The following is a 20,371-nucleotide window of genomic DNA, read 5'->3' as shown; positions in this document are numbered from 1 at the left end:
ACAACCCGACCCATCAATCGACCCAAGTTTTGTCCCCCTGATTCAGGCTCGGTGCCCTCAAAATGGAGGCACCCGAGTCGAGTTAGACGAGGGAAGTGTTGACAGGTTTGACACATCGTTCCTAAGAAAGGTGAGGTCAAGTCGCGTGGTTCTCCAATCTGACCTAGTCCTATGGAAGGACACTGAGACCCGAGTCATCATTGAAAGGTTATTAGGCTTACGCCGACCATCTTTGAAGTTCGGAACCGAGTTCGGGAAGTCGATGGTCAAGATGAGTCTCATAGAAGTTAAGACTGGCTCAGATGGGGAGATTCGTAGGGTTTGCTCAGCGATCAATTAAGAACTAAAAAAACACAAATGTGAAGTTTGTTTTTAATATATGAACTTGTTAACTAATAATCATTTGGTTGATATAATAAGCTTTGCTATAGCATCTCGTGGTCGATGGTTACGTTTTGGTTTTTCAAGTGTAAGATTGTACTTGTAACAAAAATGTAAAATATATAAAAGTGTTATTTGTTTCTTTACCCGTGTACGGAAGGTATTTAAATGAGCGAACTTTTCAAGGAAGTAAAAGTGTTGAATATGTTTGATTAATCAATGGAAGCTATACAATATGGAATATCCGAGATTCGTTGGCATATATTTGCCCAATAACACACAGTTTTTTTTATTCGATATACTGTATAGTGTATAGGCCACTCCTGCTTCCATATCTGAATAATGGGCCTCTCCTATATGCTTTGACCCAATATTCATGTTTTGGAGCCTTGGGAACTTGTACTAGATATATCAAGCTAATGTAATCAATATCTTTCACATGGGAACAAAACGGACAAAGATAAACGTAAACAAGCAAAAAAAAAAAAGGGTTAATACTAAAGGTGGACGCAGCCACCGACCCCGATCAAAATCTGGATCAACTATGCATATACATTAATCTACAGCGTTGTCGCATCCTTCATGATCAGACAGAAACCTCTCTCCATTGTGGATGCATGCAGCAACAACTTAAGCGGAAAATTGGCGATAACTCTTCTGTCAAATACTCGAAAATTATGAGAGAGAGAGAGAGAATGGCAGATAATCGATTCATATTCTTAACTTTTGGATTCGACAACTTGAAGATTCACTTGGTTTGTTTGAGATTTTTTAGTCTCCACTGAAACTGAGATTTCTTATAGAAAAATAAAAATTTGGAAATTGAAACTATATGAGTGATACAGGGTAGGGTAGAGACTAGAGAGGGATTGGCTAGTATTTAAACTCGAAAAACGTACAACAGGGAAATGTAATATTTCATTCAATATTCTCTTTCTAGTTTTCTCTTTTTTGGGAAAGATTGAACGACTCATCGTTATTCTACATACACAGGCACAAAAATAATAGTTATTGGACTGTTTTAATGAGCTTACAAAATTGAAAGCTACGAAATTTATTCTTGGCCCAATATACGCCTGGTTCCACTACATATTGGTCGGAATCCTAAAATGATATGGGTTTCAAAGGGATGCATAAATGTATTGGAACCAGGCTCATGTTAAATTGATGCTATACATTAATTGCTCATTCGTCTAACACAACACGTATCGAGTATCGACGCTCTTTTCCTCCTCGTAAGCTTCGTGGAAGAAGTCGCAATTTTAAAGGTTAAGATTAAAAATCTATAACAGCAATGAGCAGTAGTCCACTGTAACAAAATTTACAATCGAGCTTACACATTTATCTATAGCTCTAGAATACAGTCACGCTTTGGAAAACCAACCGACCAAATTTAGCGTCATTTCGCATGAACGACGTACAAAAGTTTCGGAATCTTTTCAAAAGTGTTTTTTGTTTACATCTCCAAGAAGCAGCCAGCTTGAACGTGACCTTCATATTTTTCATGCCTTTCCAGTTTTACCCATCGAGAGTTGCTCATATCCCAATTATACCCTACGCTTGGTTCGCCGTACCGAGCAGAACCGATCACGACCACCTTCCCGGACCTCCTTACCGCCACATAAGACACATTGCACACGTCAGCAGGTAGATCCCCCACTTTATGCCACGTATCGCCTCTCATCACCATCAGATCACGGCGACAACAAGCGTACAAATCTCCGTTCTCGCCGGCAGCACAAATCGGAGGCCACGTAGTCATCCCCGTAGAGAGGAACTCGTCCGCTTGGGAACCCCACCGCCACGTGGTGACGTCGAACGATTCAGCTGTTTTACTAAACTGCCCTTGCTCCTCAGTGGCGTAACCACCGATGACGTGGAATTTGCCAGAGTGGAAAATAGCAGTGCACTCGTCTCGCTCACGGCCCATATCCGGCAAAAAGGCCCATTTATCTTCGGCCACGTCATATGCTAAAGCTGACATCATGGCGTTCTTGTCTTCGTCGTGTCCACCCGCCACGAAGACGTTCCGTTCAGAATCCGAAGCGCAGGCGAAGAAAGAACGAGGTCCACCTGGCATGCTCGCCCCGACGCGCCACGTAGACGTCAAGAAGCTGAAAACGAAGACCGAGTCAGAGGTCCGCCATGTGACCGGGTCAAGTCCGCCCAATACAACAAGATCCGACCCGACAGAGGCTAGTCGGCAGAAGAGAGGCAACCCGTTGGATTGGCCTTGGCCTGGGACAGGAGGCAGCTCGCTCCTCAGACCGGACCCAAGTTCAAGAACGGAAACCCGGTACACGGGGGTGGGGATGGTTTTACCCGATCCGAGTTTCTTGACCGGGTCGTCGACTTGAGCTTGAGACAGGACAACAAGCTCTTGACTATGTCCTGAAGATTTCCGGTGTCGGAAAAAATCAGGGAGGCTGATTTCACGCTGCCAGAGTTTGCAAACGGAGGCCATAAGAGGGAACTGCTGGTATGAGCTGCGTAGGAGACACTCGCGGGCTACGGTTTCGGGAAGATCAGGAATAAGCTCCATCGTCTTGGAAAGTTAAGGTTCGAGAAAAAAATGTTTGCAAATAAGGTGTATTATTTTTTTAAAGGAAATATATTGAGATTGGGAATATGATTTGATTATGAATGTCGAATGAGGTGAGGAGAGAAGAGAGAGTGTGTGGCCACTTTATAGAGAGATTAAAGTCTTCTGGAAGCTATAAACTGAAACTGGAATATTTTTCTTTAATTCGAGGATAGATAGGTAATTTAATTTATCTTATATCGACCCATTTTCGATTCCAATAAGAAGATATAATTGGTTAAGACATGAAAAGTAAAAGATTGCGTTTCTCTCATGAAAAGTTGCTATATACATATAAAACTTTTGAATTATTTTGCTTTTACGACTTTTTTTTGCTTCTTTTGTTTTTGATGGTATACGAACGTATCTGATCTCTCATTGGGAATTTTATGTAAAATACCACTTTCAAAACTCAAACTTTTAAAACTGCCATTTTCAACTTTGTATTTTGTAAAATGCCATATTCATTTTTATTGTAAATTAAAAAGACAAATATATCCTCAAAGAAAGAAGACAAAAAAATCTGACATAAACCAATTATGGACATTAATTAATAGACAAGTTTTTGTGTGTGCCGATACTCTTTGCTTTTATTATATACGTATAATGGACAACAAATTAAGAAACAAAAAATGGACATATTACAGACATCAGATCTAGTCCACCGAATCTAGTCCATCAACGCACAAATGTGTGATCGAAAGTGTATACCTAGATGGATCATTGATGATATCTTCCATAGATGCATCATTTGTTTTATCTTCTGCTTAATTTCTTGTGGTTTCAAGAAATCTGTAGGATGGACAAGTTTGGTCTACCGATTCTGGTCCACCAGATCTGGTCCATCAGAACTGGTTATGGTTCGCTGTAACTTCTTCACCTAATATGATCCACTGAATCTGGTTTGCCGGATCTGATACTCCAGAATTGGTCCATCGAAACTGGTCTGTCATATCTCGTCTATCAGATCTGGTCTACTGAGACTTATTCCGCTGGAACTGGAACTGGTCCGCCGGAACTGCAACTGGTCCGCCGGAACTGGTCCGCCGGAACTGGTCCGCCGGAACTGCAACTGGTCCGTCGGAACTGCAACTGGTCCGCCGGAACTGGTCCACCGGAAATGGTTCGCCGGAACTAGTCTGCCGGAATTGTAGAGAGATTTGTTTGTTGTTGAAGAAAGAAAAGATGAAAGAAGAAGAGAAAGAAAGAAAGAAAAAATGAAAGAAGAAGAGAAATAGATGAGAAAAAATGAAAGAAAAGAGAGAAAGTTTGAGTGAGGGATAGAATTGACATTTTTATGAGTTAAAGTGGGTACTATGTCATTTCTTAGAAGATTGGAATGAAAGTGGCATTTCTTAGAAGAAATGACACTGTTCATGGCAGAGAATACAATTTTCTCTTTGGTTTATCTGATGGAGACCTTGAACCAAATTGAGATATGTTGAAATTATGTGATGGTCAATAGATTTCTAGATCTACGAGCATCTTTTCTAAGCAAACCTGGCTAACTAGCTTCAATTAAAGTCTCGTTAATTAACTCATCTATTTGTTGCTAATTAACTAATCGTACTCTCGACTTGTTTTTCTTTTTCTTTTTCTTTGGTGTATGTTGTAGATTATATATGTTAAATGAACACCTAAATCCATCTGTCACGTTAAGCATCTTATAATATTCGTAGGTGACTTTGCGAATGATGGATATAGTTAACACTCTCTATCACTAATCGCAATACTTATAAGATGGTCGCCGTGGAATTAACGTAACCGTGTGCCCCTAATTATTCAAATATATATATATATATATATATATATATATAAAAAGAATTATATAGAAGCTTTTAAGTAACGTGTTAATGAATCTATTGTAACCACGTTGTAGCTTAAATGGAGACAAATCAATATAAAATATTACTACTAGTATTCAACTAGCTGATCGGATCAGTACGTAGTGGGTATATATATATAAGGAAATCAATAAATAATACGCCAACATTTTAATGCAAGGGTTCTAAATGAATGCTAAATTCCAACATTTTATAAATAAATAAATAAAAGTCAAGAGTATGGTAATTAAATTATTCGAAACCGACAAAAAGAAAAGGTTACAGTATTTCGAAATAGTTTTATAAAAAGGTCCATCCATGTGATCCCATGTGGCGTAACTTATTCACGAAGACATGCTAACCAATAGCCACCTAGACGATTATTCTATCCTAACAACACTATACTATATAGTATAGTGTCAGATTTATCATATCATATCAATAAACACGGATGATTATAGAGTGAACCATATGCTTAAATTTGGTTAATCCTATCCAAAAGCGACTAGACGGTCTAGTGTGTGTGAGAGCGTCTCGATGTAAATTGTTAAAGATTTTGATAAATACAGTACGAACTTGATTATTTAAATCAACCGGAACATTTTAAAAGAAAACTGATGATGATTTGGCTTTGATTGGTCGAACAGAAAATACAATTCGCCCAACGCAAAACACGATAATATAAACACGAAATTCTAGAAGTATAAGGCGACTTTTAAAACAAGGCAATAATAGAAGAAAACAAAAAAAAAAGAAAAACAATGCAATAATAATACCTTTGTCACTTTCACTGACTTCTTTGTTTTCTGTTACATTATCATATCTATTCATAATAGACATTTTAAATAATTTAGTAGAGATACTATATAGTAAATGACAAAAACCACATACCAAACTTAAGTTTGTCCCCTCTAAAAGAAAACAAAAAAACAAAATCATAGTAGTAGTTTTGATAAATTTTACTTTTTTTTCAGCAAAATCAGATTGTCACTAATTTTTAAGAGTTATACTTAATTACTGTAACACAATTATGACATATATCATACACTAAGAAAAATATAGCATAAGGAAGACTGATAATACTTTTTAAAGAATAATCACACTCATCAACCAATTGTACGTTAGCTAAAGGCTAAAGCAATACAAAGATGAGACGATCTAGCTACTAAAATGGTATATGTCTGTCCATCGTCCCAACCGACAATGAATAGCTCCATAAACAAAGTCTATCACGTCACTCCATATAGGAGATTGATCAGAAGAGAAGACGATGCATGTAATGTATCATCATCCATCATTAACTAGTCCTTTCCTTATCCGGAGAATGTCGATCGAACATCTCGGACAGATCATCATGTCTTTCGCCAAACATTTTTGATATATATATATAGCATGCATATTAAAGGAACACAACTTATAGATTAGAGAGATCCAATGCACTCTCGCAGCCTACTATTCCAACCTTTTTGCTCTCCATTGTGGGAAACGTGTGTCTAACAACAATTTCGAAAGAAGTATTAATAAAGACAATCCGTGAACATGTAGTTGATACGAAAATAAACACACACAAAAAAAAAAGTTATTACGAATTTTTTGACTAGTTAATAAGAATTGAGAATTATACTGAATTTACGTAGATAGAGATTACAGAAATGTATTCACAAAAAAAAAAAAGAAATGTATAATATATGTATATATGTCATGTATACTATCGTTTTATTTCCAAATTAAAAATATATATATATATATATATTTTGTCCTCAGCTGAAGAAGATGATATCAAATTATTTTATATAAAGATATAATTTACTACGTGACAAGAAGAGGACTCTATATACTTGAATTTGTACGGTCCAATGTCTCTAATCAAAAGCAGTGAGGAGCCCGTGAATATCTTCTTACAACTTGTGTTGTCTACTTTTGTCAGTTTCTCTGATCGTTATCCAATTTGCTGACGTAGATTATTTGTCTTCGTTTAGCAGTAAACTCTCTACTATATATAGTTTAGGAGATAATTACTGATTTTTAAACTACCGTGTTTATGTCTCTTTGTTTTTCCTCTAAGTGTCTTGTCCGGAGGTCAAAGCGTAAGAAGTGGGGGAGGCCAGGTTCGAGAAAGGCGGGGTTTAAAAATTAATCAGTTCGGAAGCCAAAGTACTTTTTTTCTTATTTAAACCGTATAGAAAACAAAGTACAATAATATCGTCAGCCATTTAATTTTGCTCTTCCAAAATTGTGTTGCTTCTTTTTCAAATATTGGCATTTTACCTAAAAAGTGGAATGTTTTGTACGAAAAAAATCAAGTTGCTGCTACTTCTATCAAAAGGTTAGGATAGGACCATCCATCATCAACAATTACTCAATATTGCAATTCAATCTCGCCACACTATCCAAGAAGAGTAGATTAATGAGGGGTAAGAATGTTAAGTTCGAGTTTAAAAGAAAGTCTAGACAGCTAAACTAAGATTGGATTTTTTTTTTTTGGGGGGGGTTCTATTATCAACAGTTTTAAAAAAAAACTATTTGAAAACAATTGTTATATTCATTGTATCTTTTTCATATGCCTTTTTCTTTATTATATTTTTTTAAAACTAATATCAGTTACATTGTATATATTTTTATTTTTCAATTTCATCATCATAAATTAATGGCCATCAACCATTATCTTTTACAACATAAAGTCGATAATAACCTGACATTTGTTTTAATCAAATAGCAACCTAAATACACTGTACAATATATTTGACTTTAGTTTGGAGAATATAATAATAGTCAAGGCAGCATTTAAGAGAGAAAGGTGATTTACGAAAAGTACCCTAAAGATATATCAAAGAGGCAAAAGACTAATGTGATTTGACAAATTCAAGTTGACAAGTATCATGGAAGAGACTAATCGAGCGTTGAAATACTCCCGTTACATTTGCCAAAAAGTCTTATGCTGTTGCGGTTCTAAAGGAAGACAGTGACAGGTTTAGTGAAGGTCGTAAGACACAATACACACCATCTATCTATAGAGAGTTATGATCACAAGAGGATGGTTTATCATACTCTCTAATGCCGGGCAGCAAAATCAACCAGATCTTTGTAATCATCAGATACAAATGATTTCACCTTAGATGCGCGCTTGTCGTTTTTACCATCTTCCGGGGATCCATACTTTATGCCGATAACAGTAGTCAAACCTGTGGTAACAATAGACAAGTTACAAATTGAAAAACAAGTATATTGAAATCGTTGTGGTTAAACGAATATGTGACTTACTCTCATGGATGCGCCCGTACAAGAATCTTTCACCTCTCCAGTATTCGAGTGGTCTCGACTTAATTCTTGTACTTCTTCTGATTCCACCTTCCATTTTAGTACCAGCACCTTCGACAGGGCCAAAAAAAATAAAATAAAAAAAGAATTAGTCCAAAGTGCAGCACCACAAACGTAGTTAAGTTTTTTTGGCAAGTCTATGTACCTGCAAGGCTTTTCCTGCGCGAGAATATTTTCGCTTCACGCGTAACAGTTTGCTTTTGCTTCTTCTCTTCTCTCTCGTTGGATTTTCTTTTGGTTTGCTTCTTCGCTCCACTTTCATGTGGTAATGTTTTCATTTGCTTGTCGCCTCCAGTCTCACCATGCACAGTCTTGTTTCGCTTTTTCATATTGCTATCAGAAGATCCCCTCTTTCTTCTTTTGCTTCTTTGTTTGTCTGAGGAGTTGTGAACCTCCTGCTGAAAATAAGTTGATCAAAAAATTTCTAATTCATTTGTGATTTGTAAAGGATAAATGTAGAGAAATGATGAACCGACTATAACAATTGAGACAACATGAAGATGAATTGGCCTTGATATCAGACTCCACAGAAGTGAACAGAAAATAATGAGAAACTAACCTGAGGATTTTCTACTTGAACTCCACAAGCAGTGTCCCTGTTGTCCTTTTCCTCCTCATGTTGGCTCTGAATGTCATCTGCATGTTCAAAGGATCCATCCACTGTATTGAACTGTTCTGGAGCTCTGTTTGGAGACTTTGAGGATGCACCTGTAGGCGAACAAAACGGCGTAAGGAAAAATTTGAATCACAATTATAAGGTGAACTGAAAAACGATGGAAGTAAGTATCTAATGGTAAAGTGTGGAAAGTTAAGGTAGGAGATATGCTAATGTGCTTGATTAGTTTTAGAGATTTCAATATAGCATGCAGGTAAAGGTTGCCGTACCTTGCTGATACGGGATACTATCCTCTTCTACAATAAAAGGTCCTGTAACCTCCCTAGATGCATACTCCGCCTATATGACAAACAAATTCACAAGAGGTGTGTAACCAACAAGAGGTTAAATTATGTTAATAAAAAGTACCGTACAGTCAAGGAGAAACTAACCAGCCTTTCTAACCGATCAGTGTCTTCATTGACATCAGCATCATTTTCCCTTGTGCCAGAGTTACTGTTTGCTCCACCTTCACTCACGGGCACATCTTTTCCTTTTGTTTGCATTTCTACATTCACCACTAGCGTAGCTGAATTTTTGTAAGTGATGCTATCATCCACACAATTATCTGCGTTCCCATCTCCACTTGAATGAAATCTATGGATGCCAATACCAGAATCATCTTCACCGGAACTCTTCTTCACTGAGCTGTTGAAAGGTTTACCAACGTCTATAGTACCCACATTAGACGGGGATGTAGTAGTTATATCTTTATCAGCATCCTTGGTCAACGAAGAGCTGGAACCGATATTCAAACCTTTTGCTGAAGGTTGTATATCAACCTCAGTAGACTGGTGCTTCCCTGAAAGCAAATTATGGATGTCAGGAAATGATAACTGTTCCTTTGGTGGGTTTGGTGACGAAAAATGTTTTTTCATCAGGGGGGATGGCGAGTGGCTATTTCTTCGAACCCCATCCGTGTGGATCCATTTCAGCGTATTCTGTATATTAGACAACACACTCTTTCGGGATGCCTTCAAGTCCATTTCTCTAACATCTTGAAGTTCAGAAATATCTTTTTCATTAAAGGGCTTGATATGCAAGCGATCCTGCAAAAGATTGATGGCACCATCCCCCTCAAGCTCATCCCGACTGCAAGCAAGCAACTCATTCAAAATGTTGTCTAAGTCCTTGTCCGTTGCTACGGTTGAATCTGCAAAACACAGTTTCTTACACTATCAGAAGGTAGCATGATTTAACAAAATGGTAACGACCATGATCAAACAAATCATCACTCACCTTCGACTTCCCTGTCCGTATTCATAACTGGTGCAGCTGTAGTCTTTTCTAGGCTTTGTTCAGAAGGAATGGGGTGTTCCTTTTCTGAAGTTTCCTGGTTGATAGCATCAGTGAAATAATTATCCGTATAACTATGCTTGAATGGAGCCCGTTTCCTCCTAAAATTTGAAATTTTTCAGTATCAAGGGAAACAGATAGCAAAATATGCAAATCAAACAACTCTGAAACATGCTCTAGCAGAGTTGCCATAGTACAAACCCTGGAATTCCTGATCTGTGAGGGCGCCTTGATGGCGGGTTCTGTTGCGTATCTATTACACTGGAGCCAGTCAGCTTCTGCCATTCTCGATTGGCAACTATTTCAAATCCAGCAAAAAGAAAGCATAAATGAATGACAGTTGTGTAAGAAACATGGCAAGAATATGAATAACAGAAAAGATAAACTCACGTTCAAATTTATCATATTCAGCAAAGTAATCTTCAGGTCTTGGAAATTTACCACCATCAAAGCTTGGTGCAACTGGAGGTGGTCGACTGCAACAAGAATATTTAATATAGGTTTTCAACTAACTTGTAAAGAAATCGGATGAAGTGAAAAATAAAGAAATTTAGTATACTAAATCATTGGATCAGTTGCTATGATCTTTACCTTGTCGTAAGGTTAACAGAAAAGCTTTTTCGCTTACGGTCTAATCCCGGTCTTCGTTCTCGTTTATTTGGATCAGGGTTCAGCTTGACATCTACATTCATATCTTCTAAGATAGCTTTTGCCTGCTCCTGATGCTCTTTTTGAATTTCAAAAGGCTGTAAGGTAGAAGCCAAGAATTTGACAAGAAATAATTAGACTGAGATACTGAGCTTGAAATGTCAGGATATAACACTGAAAGGGATAATATACACAACCGACAAAGAAAAATGTTCTGCAAAATCTTAACAACTAAAACTAAGAAAAGCCTTTAAGCCAAAAGAATAGTGGTACAACACTTCATATATAAATCATTAACAGGCTATCTAACTACAGCTTATGTACTGAGCAAACATAAAGCTGTTGTGCTTCCTTGGGTCTGCGCTCACATAATACGAACCCAGAGACACAACGCCTAGATCTCACGGTTATCCAATATCAGAATTCTTAAACTTCCGAGGAAATTGCTTTCTGATTTCAGTTAACACAGAGACATTTCGTACAGTAGGCTCATAAATCAGACTCTCTGTAAGCAAAAACCTAATCTTCATCATTTGGGAACACCCAGAAGCGGATTATCAGAAACAAAGCAGGAATGCGATTAAACCAGCCAGAAATCTCTCAAACTGATTTCGTAGCCGTAAAATCACCAACTCGAATCGTTTCCGTAATTACGATCTAAGCAAACCAAACCCTAGCTAATGCATCAAATCGAAGTGTAAAGCAGGTTAAGAGGGGGGGGGGGGGAAAGCTTACCATAGACTCAAGGAGAGTATGGGTCTGCTGTAGATCTTCGGATTGATGAAGTCTAGGAGGAGGAAGAGGATTCGACAAGGATTTTAATGTGCGAGGAAACAACGATAGACCTGAGTAAGCATGAAGGGGATCATCCGACTCTAAACTTGAATTGTGGCGCACATCAGCCATCTGAATCACCGAGCATTTCTCCGCCGATGATGAGATTCTCGAGAGAGAGAGAGAGAGAGAAGAGATGAGTTTTGAAAATTGAAATGTTAGAGAAAGCGGGATTCAGTGTCAATCTAGATTCTAGGGTAAAATTATGGGCGGGATGGAAAAGTAAAAGGAAAACAACACTGCCGAAGACTGGATAAGGAGGATTATTAAAAAAATCGTGAACGGCAGGATTCGAACCTGCGCGGGCAGAGCCCACATGATTTCTAGTCATGCCCGATAACCACTCCGGCACGTCCACTGATTTGTTATTTAAACCACTAAAATCTGTAATACACGCTTCATTCAGTGCCGATAGATACCAGTTTTTATGCTCTATCTATATTCTTTTCAAAAGCGGTCTATAAAAATGTACTGGGATCGACCAAAGTCAAAAGCGAAACACTACGACTCTTTTTCGTTTCACTTTATCATATTTATTATCTTCTTTTTTATTGTTTTCTCCTTTTGGTTCACAAAAAAAAAGTACGAATTCAGTAGTGACATTTGCAAATACAGAGATATAGTAATACAACAACTGTTGACCAAGAAAACATGTGATCCAACTCTTTTCATCATCCCCGCGCAACAACGAGATCAGCGAGTAAGATCTTCACGTCGATGACTCCTCCTCTTCAGTCCTCACGCCTAAAACGGCTGTAAAACATAACGTCGTAAACATACAGCAACACGTCGCTGCACATATTACATTAGGAAGCACGTATCGAATGCAACCAAAAGCTAGGAAAACCACACATAACCTGCAATAACAAACAACGATAATGAATAATGTTTTTTTTGGGATATTATATTGTAAAATTTGTTCGATGCGTACCAGAAGAGTTGACTAGTATGATCTAGAGACGATGAGCTGCAAACAAAGACCCAGAAGAACACCATGATCCAGCCCGCAAAGAAACATCCAAACATCGTCCTCAAACCAAACATCACTCGATTGATTCTGAAAAAAAAAAAGCATTAATGTTTGTTTCTAAGTAAACAAAGAAACAAAAAAAGAAACACACAAATTAATCATACGTACCTTAGGTGTGAGATAGGATGAAGGATCTGCCAGAAACGCCAGCATAGAATAGGGAGACTGGCAATACAACCATAAGTATAGACGAGGATCCATGTTGCTTCTGGATATTCACCTTTGGTTCCTTTAACAACTGCTATGGCTGCAACAATCTGGACCAAGGTCATAATAAGCTCAATCAAGTTCGAAGCAATTGCAACCGGATATGATACTAGCGTATAGATTAATGAAGAATAATCATCGGGTGTCATGTCGACGATGTGCTCATCGTTGCTCAACAAAGGGCTCTCCATTATTCACACTTTTGGTTTCTTTCTACTTCTCGTATTCAAATCGAACTTAATTAATCATATGCGTTTAAATACAAAACATTTATATAGACGGCCTTCCAAGTATAAACCCAGACCATTCGTAAGTCAATTATAGTAATATCCTAGAATGAATAAACAACCATTGAAGTTACTATTTGGTTGGTACCAAATTATAGTATTAATTCTACATTGAAAGCACAAAGCATTGACCTTGTCAAGTAATTAATCCTTCAGTTTTTCGCCAGCTTCGGCATCATGTGAGCAGCCTTTCATGTTGTTCCTTTGCTCTACTTTTGCAAGTGGAGCTAATTTTTATATGAAGTAGTGACGCTTTCATGTAGTTAAATATCTCAACAGGGGCGGCTGTCTCCTGATAGTAAAGACACCGTAGGGGCTGCTCGTACAACTACCCAGTATAACTAAACGCTTATCTTTGACAATTAGGTAAGGACAAAATGTGTATATTGGATTAAACTCCATAAAAATAAAATTATATATAGGCCTCTTTTTGTTAATCGATATTTTTTCCAAATTGTGGTTTTCTTGCATAGATAGTTTTGGTACGCAAGAAAATGCTTTTGAGTAATCGCTCAGCGATTTCAATAAGAGAGGATCATTCAGTAATGACACCTTGGTTTTTATTTTTTTAAGTGTTACAAACAATTGTTGATCAAAGGAAAGAAGAAAACAAGATCACACCATTATTATTTTTATCAGCATGAATATTTGGTGCTTATGATTCCCAAAATGCACATAACGATTCCACCGATAAGCACCATGTTGGGGCTCACGCCTTCCTGGAATGCAGTCACCCACGATAAACAAACAAAAGCTAAACAGAAGGTTGTACATTTTAAGTTGGGAAGAACGTATCGTATGCAACTGAAAGCAATGAAAGCCACACATAGCCTGCAAATTAAAATGACAATGGTGAATATTATTACTTAGCCAGAGATCAGCCGAATATATTCTGTTCTTTAAAAAAATAACATTATCGTTAAAAAAACAAAAATAGACGCCCACCAGAAGAGGGGAGACGTATGATCAACAGGTGATGAGTTGACAAAAGAAATCCATAAAAAAGCCACAAACAAGCAGACGAATAATTGTTCAAGCAGCTTCTTTACACGGGCCATTGGACTCCTGCGAACCCAATAAAAACCATTATCGATCGATTTCGGTTTCTAATGCCTAACAACAACAAAAAAAAAAATGAAAAAGAAAAAGAAACATAGGTTATAATACCTTGAGTCTAAGCTAACGTTATAATTCCAAAGTTGGCCGCATAGAATAAGGAGAGTGACGATACAAGCACCAGTATAAACATTGATCCATATAAACAATGAATCTTCTTTATGTTTATCATCAGCCCGAGTCACACCTACAATGGCTGCAACGATCTGGACAAACGTCAGTACAAACTCAACCAAATTCATAACATTTTCTTCTGTGAATGGATCACGCGATGGAACGCCCACAGCCTCAAACGGTGTTTGGTCATCAGTTGGTAAAGAACTTTCTTCATCGTTTGTCATGTCGACGACGTGCTCATCATTTGATGAAGAACTGGCACTGGTTGTAACGTCGACATTGTGCTCACTCTTGTTCAGCAAAGGGGACTCCATTAATCACCTTTGGTTTCCTCGGATCCATCGAAACCTGCGTTGAAACAAATGCATATGTATAGTATAGACCTGTCCAATTATTTGATGCTCTGCTGTATCAAAAATAATTATTGGTACTATGTATTATTTAAAAGACTAATTCGAGAGAAACGAAAAAAAAAAAGAAGACAAAATTTAGAAGTCAAATCTCATTTAAATTTTTAATTTTTTAACTGATTTGAATTTGGATATAATTTTCGTAATTTTAATTTAGGCAATGAAATTATGAAATTTGGATCTAGTTAATGGGATCGGTGCAAATTTAAGAAACTGACGGATATTTTCCTTTTTAATAGATTTTAATCCAAAACTTTCCTTTGTAGATAGATTTTCCTTAGTTGGTCCAAAAAAAATTAGATTTTCCTTTTCTTTTGTGAACAAAAAATTGTTGTAATAACAATCATTTCTCGAATTATTGTATAAACAAAATAACTAGGCATCGTGCTGCTCGACTAACACATTAGTAACTTACTCTCGGGAATCTTTTGGATGCCTAGTTATTTTGTTTATACTATAATTAGTTTAGCTTTTGTTGTTATGAGCTTTAAGTATTTTTGGAAGACCTGACTACACGTCCACCACTTAATTCTTCGATTAAATCGGTTCAAACGCAGGGGCGGAGGCAGACAACAACTATAATGGTCAATTGACCCTGGTAAAAATTTTAAATTAGTTGAATTTGTATGTAAATTTTTTTTTTGACCCTTATCCATTAAGACAATTGACTCATATGAATTTTTATCTGATCAAACAATTGACCTATGTGAAATATGGAAATACAAGAATTTAGGTTTATATACATAATATTAGGTATAAAAAAAATTATTTTTTAAGTAAATATACTAAGGTTATAGACTTTTTTGGTGTAGCTTTAGGTTTAGGCTTATGTATTTTTTTTTTTTTAAATGGTGACCCTGGTGGACAAAGTTTCTAGCTCCGCCACTGTTCAAACGTACGTAACGCTGCTCCTAATTAAGCTTAAACGTACGTAATGGAATATAAGCATTGTATCTTTCGTATTTGACAACAACACTTGCTTTACTTGGTAGATAGATAAGAGTGTTACACATTCGTAAACAAAAAAAAACGACATGACCGAATCTTTATTTTTTTATCTGCGTCGGAAACAACAACAACAACAACTGCAGATGCAGAAGATAACGGAGATAGAGATTCCAAAGTATAGAAAGATTGTCCAGTTAATATCATCAACCGTATCAGTAATGTCATCAAGGAAGTCTATAGATTGGGTAACACGTAGTATCATAGGATACAGAAAACAAACCGCCGCACAGGGGAGGTTAGGAAGCACATGTAGAATGCAACTGATAGCAAGGAAAGCCATACATAACCTGCAAAAATATGAAAATGTTACATGGATTATTATTTTTATTAGCGAGAGGGTTTATTCTGTTTTCGATCAGGACATATTTATAACATATTTACCAGAACTGTTGCGTAGTATTATCTAGAGATGATGAGTTATTGATGAGATGCCACGAAAGCACCACAGCCCAACCCACGAAGAAATATTCAAGCATCTTTTTCAAACTGTCCACCACCGTGTAGATTCTGCAAATCAATAATTAAAAACCATTATTTATATCGAATTCGGTTTCTAAGTTTCTAACAAATACTTTTTAAAACAGAATATAGAGTTTATACCTTGTTTCTGAACTAACACTTCGGTAATAATGCGAGAAACGCAAACCTAGAACAGGGAGGGAGGCAACACAACAACCGGTATAACTGACGATCAGTGTAAGTAATGTTTTTTGTGAAGGCTGTTGTTCATCTTTTGTCAGAGACAGGACAGCAATGGCTGCAGCAATCTGGACCAAAGCCACAACAAACTCGACTAAAACCCGAACAGTTCTAAATGTAAATATATCACTGCATTGAACACCCTTATCATGCGGTGTTTGCTCATCAGCTGATGAAGAATCGCCATGAGCTGTAACGTCGACGATGTGCTCTTCATTTGAGGACGAATCGCCATGGATTGTAAAGTCATCGACGTTGTGCTCACTCTTGGTCGTCAACAAAGGGCTCTCCATCGATGATCGTTTTTCGTTTAGGTTGTTCTACTCTGTCCAATCGAATTACTACTAGTTCATATAGATATGAACATGCGTTGAAATACAGCGCTAGCCAATTATTTGGTGCTAAATTATTATTTTAAGACCAATCTCTACGTCAAGATCTATTCTAAAAGTCAATTTGTAAACTAGTCTATTTTTATTTATTTAAATAAACCTCAACGATGTGGATATGCATTTACAAAGAGTACTATAGACATTTCCAACTATTATTATTATTTTAAGACCAAATCGACACCAATACTAATTCTAAGTCAACTACGTAGTCTTTTACAATGAAACACAAGTACGTAGACTTTCGGAGTTAACTTGCTCTTCTATTTTTTTCAAGACCTACACGGTGGCTACACCAAATTCTAAGTCAATTACATATATGTATAGTAGTGAGTACGTGATCTCCTCTCAAGTCTCAACCAATCAACTAGCCGGTAATATGCTAGTGTATTTAAACCATTTCCATAATTATCTCTTAACTCTAGTTTAGAGTAAGTTATTTCTAACCCTATTTTATTTCAACTCAAAAATAGATACAGTATCTCCAGTTATTTCACTATAATATATAAAAGTTGGAACTGAAATAGGGTTAAGGAAAAATTTCACCTCCAAATAGAGTTACTTTAATTTACAGAAAGAAAAAAAAAATGAAGAAATAGGTTAGAAATACTCTTAACTGAACTCGATATTGATTAAAGTCGAATCATCTCTACACATATCAACAATTATCATTCCTTGTGGGTTCTTTGACTAACATAATTGGGTGTTTGGTCTATAGTTATAAGGGAAAGTTAAGATGTTAAGCATGCGGCATGCTTTCTCGTCATGAAGCGCTTCTTCAAGATGACCAAAGAGGCCTTTTACGAAAGAAAAACCAGTTATTCAAATACAGATAATTACATGTTTATCTGCCATGCAAAGATATTGGAACAGAAAGCGTTCATTAATATGCTAATGACACTTGGTTAATACTTTTCTAAATCGAAACAGAGTATATTACAACAATTGTTGAAGAAATCGACATGAGGAGATCCATAATTTTTATTCGAAGAGGGACGCAAACATCCCAATAATGGCCAAAAAGATTCCAACGATGAGCGCAAAGAATGTAGCGACCGCAGTCATCACAGCTTGTATGCCTTCCCAGAGTGTTTTAAGAAGGAACATCACAGGCCACACAAAGCACCCTACTGCACATTGGAGATTCGGAAGCACATATCGAATGCAAGTGAAAGCAAGTAGAGTCAGCCATAACCTAGATAAGGACAATATTGGTTAGTTTAAGAGAGGAGAGTTATGTTGTTTAGACATAATTGTAAATTTAGTTCGATGCCTACCAGAAGTCTTGGGTAGTATCATCATGGGAATTTTATGAACATTGCCATTTTTAAAACTCAAAAATTTAGAACTGCCATTTTCTCTAAAGTATTTTCTGCAATGCCATATAGTTAATAATGATAAAAAATAATTGACAAAATTACCCTCAGCAAAAAGGAGAGAGAGCGCTGGATTCAAAAAAACTGTAGCAGGTTTGACCTTTTTTTTGTAGCTGCCCAAGAGAGCATTAAATGAGAGTAGTGTACGCTAATACCCATAAAATAATTGATTAGTTAAATAATTAGATAATAAAGAAGAGTCAATCCCCTTAGATGGTGGTCCATTAGTGTTGTCTTCAGCGATGTTGTCTACAGGAAATAAAATAGTCAAAGGACAACTTTGAAAACAGTTTTATATAGTCCATCTCCATACAAAAAAAAAGAGTAGCGAGATGGACAATACGTTTAGTAGGTTTTCTGACACTAGAAAATGATAACTATATAGGATTAGTTGTATAAGTGATCAACAACATTTTCCGTCCTCAGCTGCGTAATTCTGGTCCATCAAAAGTTTGTGTTTAGGGACAAGGATTTATGTCCTCCGCAGTGGATCGAAGAGACGATCTGATAAGGACAAAATTATAGTGTTACAATGGACAACAGCATAATGGAACTCAAGTCCACAAGGGAATAAATTTGGAATTGCAACTTCTCTTTACATATGCAACCTCAGCCTCGATGGAAGCCTTAACGACGTCGACATCACCTTTTTCGCGTTCGTCGGCGTCGACAATTATAACTCTGCTTTGGAGGTAGGGTTCTCGGGTTCGGCGAGTGTATATCTTGGCTAGGCGGAAGAAGCTCCACAGTTTTAGTAGAGACAACATTTCTGTCATAGGATCTTGTCCACCAAATTTAGTCCATTGGATCTAGTCCACCAGATCTAGTCCATTGGATCTAGTCTATCTACATACAAAATGTGTGATCTAAAGTATAAACCTAAATGGATCGTAGATGACGACTTCCATAGATGCATCACTTGTTTCATCCTCTAATCAAACGCTTGTGGTTTTGGAAGATTTGTACGATGGACAAGTTTGGTATATCGATTCTGGTCTATTAGATCTGGTCCATTGATAGAGAAAAAATGGGCTGGAAAAATGGATCTAGTCTGCTAGCGTGGACCACATACTTAGAATGAAGCATCGTTATTCATCGTTGTAGTCGAACAATTTCATCATAAACTAGATTAAAAACAAATATTAATACCCACAAAAGAGAGAGTTGGAGAGAAAGAAATTTTTTTTAAAAAAGTGAAAAAAGCACTGAAAAGTTTCGTAGGTGTTAGATAGTATAGCTTTATGTGAAAGAAAAAAAATGAAAATAAAAACAAAACTGATCTCAATTGTACAAGGGTAGAATAGTCTTTTTAAATTAGAGATATGGCACCCAAGAGAAGGAAAAAGTAAAACTGGCATTAGATATAAAAAATGTTATTGTTCATGGTAGATTCCACAATTTTCTCTATCATCATTATCACGTGATGATAACTCGGTGAAAAAGTACCATAAAAATACCACAACCATACACACGAAGAAAGATTCAAGAAACTTTTCCAAGCCGTCCATCACCTCGTTGATGCTGCAAATTAAAAAAAAAAGTAAACCACTATTGATGTCGGTTTCTAATGCCTGAAAAAGAAAATAAAAAAAAACTAGTTTATACCTCGTCCCTGAGCTACTAGCGTCTTGGTTATAATTATGCCATAAACGCCAACATACGATAGGGAAAGTGGCAATAGAAGCACAAGTATAACTGATGATCCATATAAACAGAGGTACATGTAGTTCTGAACGCGGTTCATCTTTTGTCAGATTCAGGAAACATATGGCTGCAAGAATCTGGACCAAAGTCACAACAAACTCGGCCAAAATCCAAACACATCCACTTGTGAATGGATTACTCCATTGAATACCCTCATGTGGTACTGTTTGCTCATCAGCTGATGAAGAATCACCATTGATTGTAATGTCGACGGTGTGCTCATCAGCAATGTGGACATTGTGCTCCTCATTGGAGGAAGAATCGCCATGGATTAATGTAACGTCGTCGACGTTGTTCTCACTCTTGGTCAACAAAGAGCCTTCCATTAATTAGTTTTGCTTTCTTCTACTTTAATTTGTCTAATCGAATTAATAGTTCTTATATATAAACCTGCATTGAAATACAAAGCACATTCACCGCTCTCCAATTGTTGGTGCTAAATTATTATTTTAAGACCAATCTCTACGTCAAGATCTAGTCCAAAAGTCAATT

General features: G+C 36.8%; 5 protein-coding genes and 1 non-coding gene across 7 annotated transcripts; all 6 read right to left on the bottom strand.

Annotated features, from left to right (window-relative positions):
* Positions 1 to 1,632: 1,632 nt before the first annotated feature.
* Positions 1,633 to 3,021, bottom strand: LOC17897132 (F-box/kelch-repeat protein At1g15670). Its single transcript, XM_006305106.2, has one exon. It carries the CDS (start codon positions 2,921 to 2,923, stop codon positions 1,838 to 1,840), a length of 1,086 nt encoding a protein of 361 aa, XP_006305168.1. The 5' UTR covers positions 2,924 to 3,021; the 3' UTR covers positions 1,633 to 1,837.
* A 4,530-nt stretch (positions 3,022 to 7,551) lies between these two features.
* On the bottom strand, positions 7,552 to 11,703 carry LOC17898879 (centromere protein C). 2 transcript variants are annotated; one of them, XM_006306804.2, is made up of 11 exons: positions 11,438 to 11,703; positions 10,646 to 10,800; positions 10,445 to 10,530; positions 10,256 to 10,352; positions 9,998 to 10,155; positions 9,151 to 9,911; positions 8,989 to 9,058; positions 8,663 to 8,811; positions 8,249 to 8,501; positions 8,047 to 8,154; positions 7,552 to 7,967 (listed from the first exon to the last, which is right to left on the bottom strand). In XM_006306804.2, exons 1-11 carry the CDS (start codon positions 11,606 to 11,608, stop codon positions 7,837 to 7,839), a joined length of 2,139 nt encoding a protein of 712 aa, XP_006306866.2. In that variant the 5' UTR covers positions 11,609 to 11,703; the 3' UTR covers positions 7,552 to 7,836. The 2 variants fall into 2 exon arrangements, with proteins under 2 accessions (XP_006306866.2, XP_006306865.2); XM_006306803.2 differs by having other exon boundaries at positions 8,249 to 8,498; positions 11,438 to 11,702.
* Positions 11,704 to 11,812: 109 nt separating this feature from the next.
* Positions 11,813 to 11,894, bottom strand: TRNAS-AGA. Its single transcript has one exon. It is a non-coding gene; the product is annotated as a tRNA-Ser (tRNA).
* A 170-nt stretch (positions 11,895 to 12,064) lies between these two features.
* Positions 12,065 to 14,673, bottom strand: LOC17899076. Its single transcript, XM_006306190.2, has 6 exons — positions 14,228 to 14,673; positions 14,006 to 14,125; positions 13,701 to 13,891; positions 12,675 to 12,966; positions 12,468 to 12,593; positions 12,065 to 12,393 (listed from the first exon to the last, which is right to left on the bottom strand). Exons 1-6 carry the CDS (start codon positions 14,605 to 14,607, stop codon positions 12,246 to 12,248), a joined length of 1,257 nt encoding a protein of 418 aa, XP_006306252.2. The 5' UTR covers positions 14,608 to 14,673; the 3' UTR covers positions 12,065 to 12,245.
* Positions 14,674 to 15,745: 1,072 nt separating this feature from the next.
* LOC17897490 lies at positions 15,746 to 16,720 on the bottom strand. Its single transcript, XM_006303229.2, has 3 exons — positions 16,312 to 16,720; positions 16,093 to 16,218; positions 15,746 to 15,998 (listed from the first exon to the last, which is right to left on the bottom strand). The coding sequence occupies exons 1-3, from the start codon at positions 16,701 to 16,703 to the stop codon at positions 15,758 to 15,760; spliced, it is 759 nt and encodes a 252-aa protein (XP_006303291.1). The 5' UTR covers positions 16,704 to 16,720; the 3' UTR covers positions 15,746 to 15,757.
* Positions 16,721 to 19,548: 2,828 nt separating this feature from the next.
* Positions 19,549 to 20,205, bottom strand: LOC17897773. Its single transcript, XM_023790254.1, has 2 exons — positions 19,781 to 20,205; positions 19,549 to 19,696 (listed from the first exon to the last, which is right to left on the bottom strand). The coding sequence occupies exons 1-2, from the start codon at positions 20,203 to 20,205 to the stop codon at positions 19,549 to 19,551; spliced, it is 573 nt and encodes a 190-aa protein (XP_023646022.1).
* Positions 20,206 to 20,371: the final 166 nt, after the last annotated feature.

The sequence above is a fragment of the Capsella rubella genome, unplaced genomic scaffold (genome assembly GCF_000375325.1).
Source record: "Capsella rubella cultivar Monte Gargano unplaced genomic scaffold, Caprub1_0 scaffold_1, whole genome shotgun sequence".
Classification (NCBI taxonomy): Eukaryota; Viridiplantae; Streptophyta; class Magnoliopsida; order Brassicales; family Brassicaceae; genus Capsella; species Capsella rubella.
The sequence above is the reverse complement of the archived record's forward strand: the minus strand, read 5'-3'. Positions and strand labels throughout refer to the sequence as shown.

Bases quoted from the DNA above. Each gene is read 5' to 3' on its own strand.
- LOC17897132 (XM_006305106.2), bottom strand. From the start codon at position 2,923: ATGGAGCTTATTCCTGATCTTCCCGAAACCGTAGCCCGCGAGTGTCTC.
- LOC17898879 (XM_006306804.2), bottom strand. From the start codon at position 11,608: ATGGCTGATGTGCGCCACAATTCAAGTTTAGAGTCGGATGATCCCCTT. The intron at 9,912-9,997 runs GTGAGTGATGAT...TGTGTTTTGCAG, and splicing joins TACGGACAGGGAAGTCGAAG to ATTCAACCGTAGCAACGGAC. The intron at 8,155-8,248 runs GTACATAGACTT...GCCCTGTCGAAG, and splicing joins GCGCAGGAAAAGCCTTGCAG to GTGCTGGTACTAAAATGGAA.
- LOC17899076 (XM_006306190.2), bottom strand. From the start codon at position 14,607: ATGGAGTCCCCTTTGCTGAACAAGAGTGAGCACAATGTCGACGTTACA. The intron at 14,126-14,227 runs GTATTATAACCT...TTGGGTTCGCAG, and splicing joins AACGTTAGCTTAGACTCAAG to GAGTCCAATGGCCCGTGTAA. The intron at 12,594-12,674 runs GTACGTATGATT...TTTTTTTTTCAG, and splicing joins CATCCTATCTCACACCTAAG to AATCAATCGAGTGATGTTTG.
- LOC17897490 (XM_006303229.2), bottom strand. From the start codon at position 16,703: ATGGAGAGCCCTTTGTTGACGACCAAGAGTGAGCACAACGTCGATGAC. The intron at 16,219-16,311 runs GTATAAACTCTA...ATTGATTTGCAG, and splicing joins AGTGTTAGTTCAGAAACAAG to AATCTACACGGTGGTGGACA. The intron at 15,999-16,092 runs GTAAATATGTTA...ATATTTTTGCAG, and splicing joins AATACTACGCAACAGTTCTG to GTTATGTATGGCTTTCCTTG.
- LOC17897773 (XM_023790254.1), bottom strand. From the start codon at position 20,205: ATGGAAGGCTCTTTGTTGACCAAGAGTGAGAACAACGTCGACGACGTT. The intron at 19,697-19,780 runs GTATAAACTAGT...TTTAATTTGCAG, and splicing joins GCTAGTAGCTCAGGGACGAG to CATCAACGAGGTGATGGACG.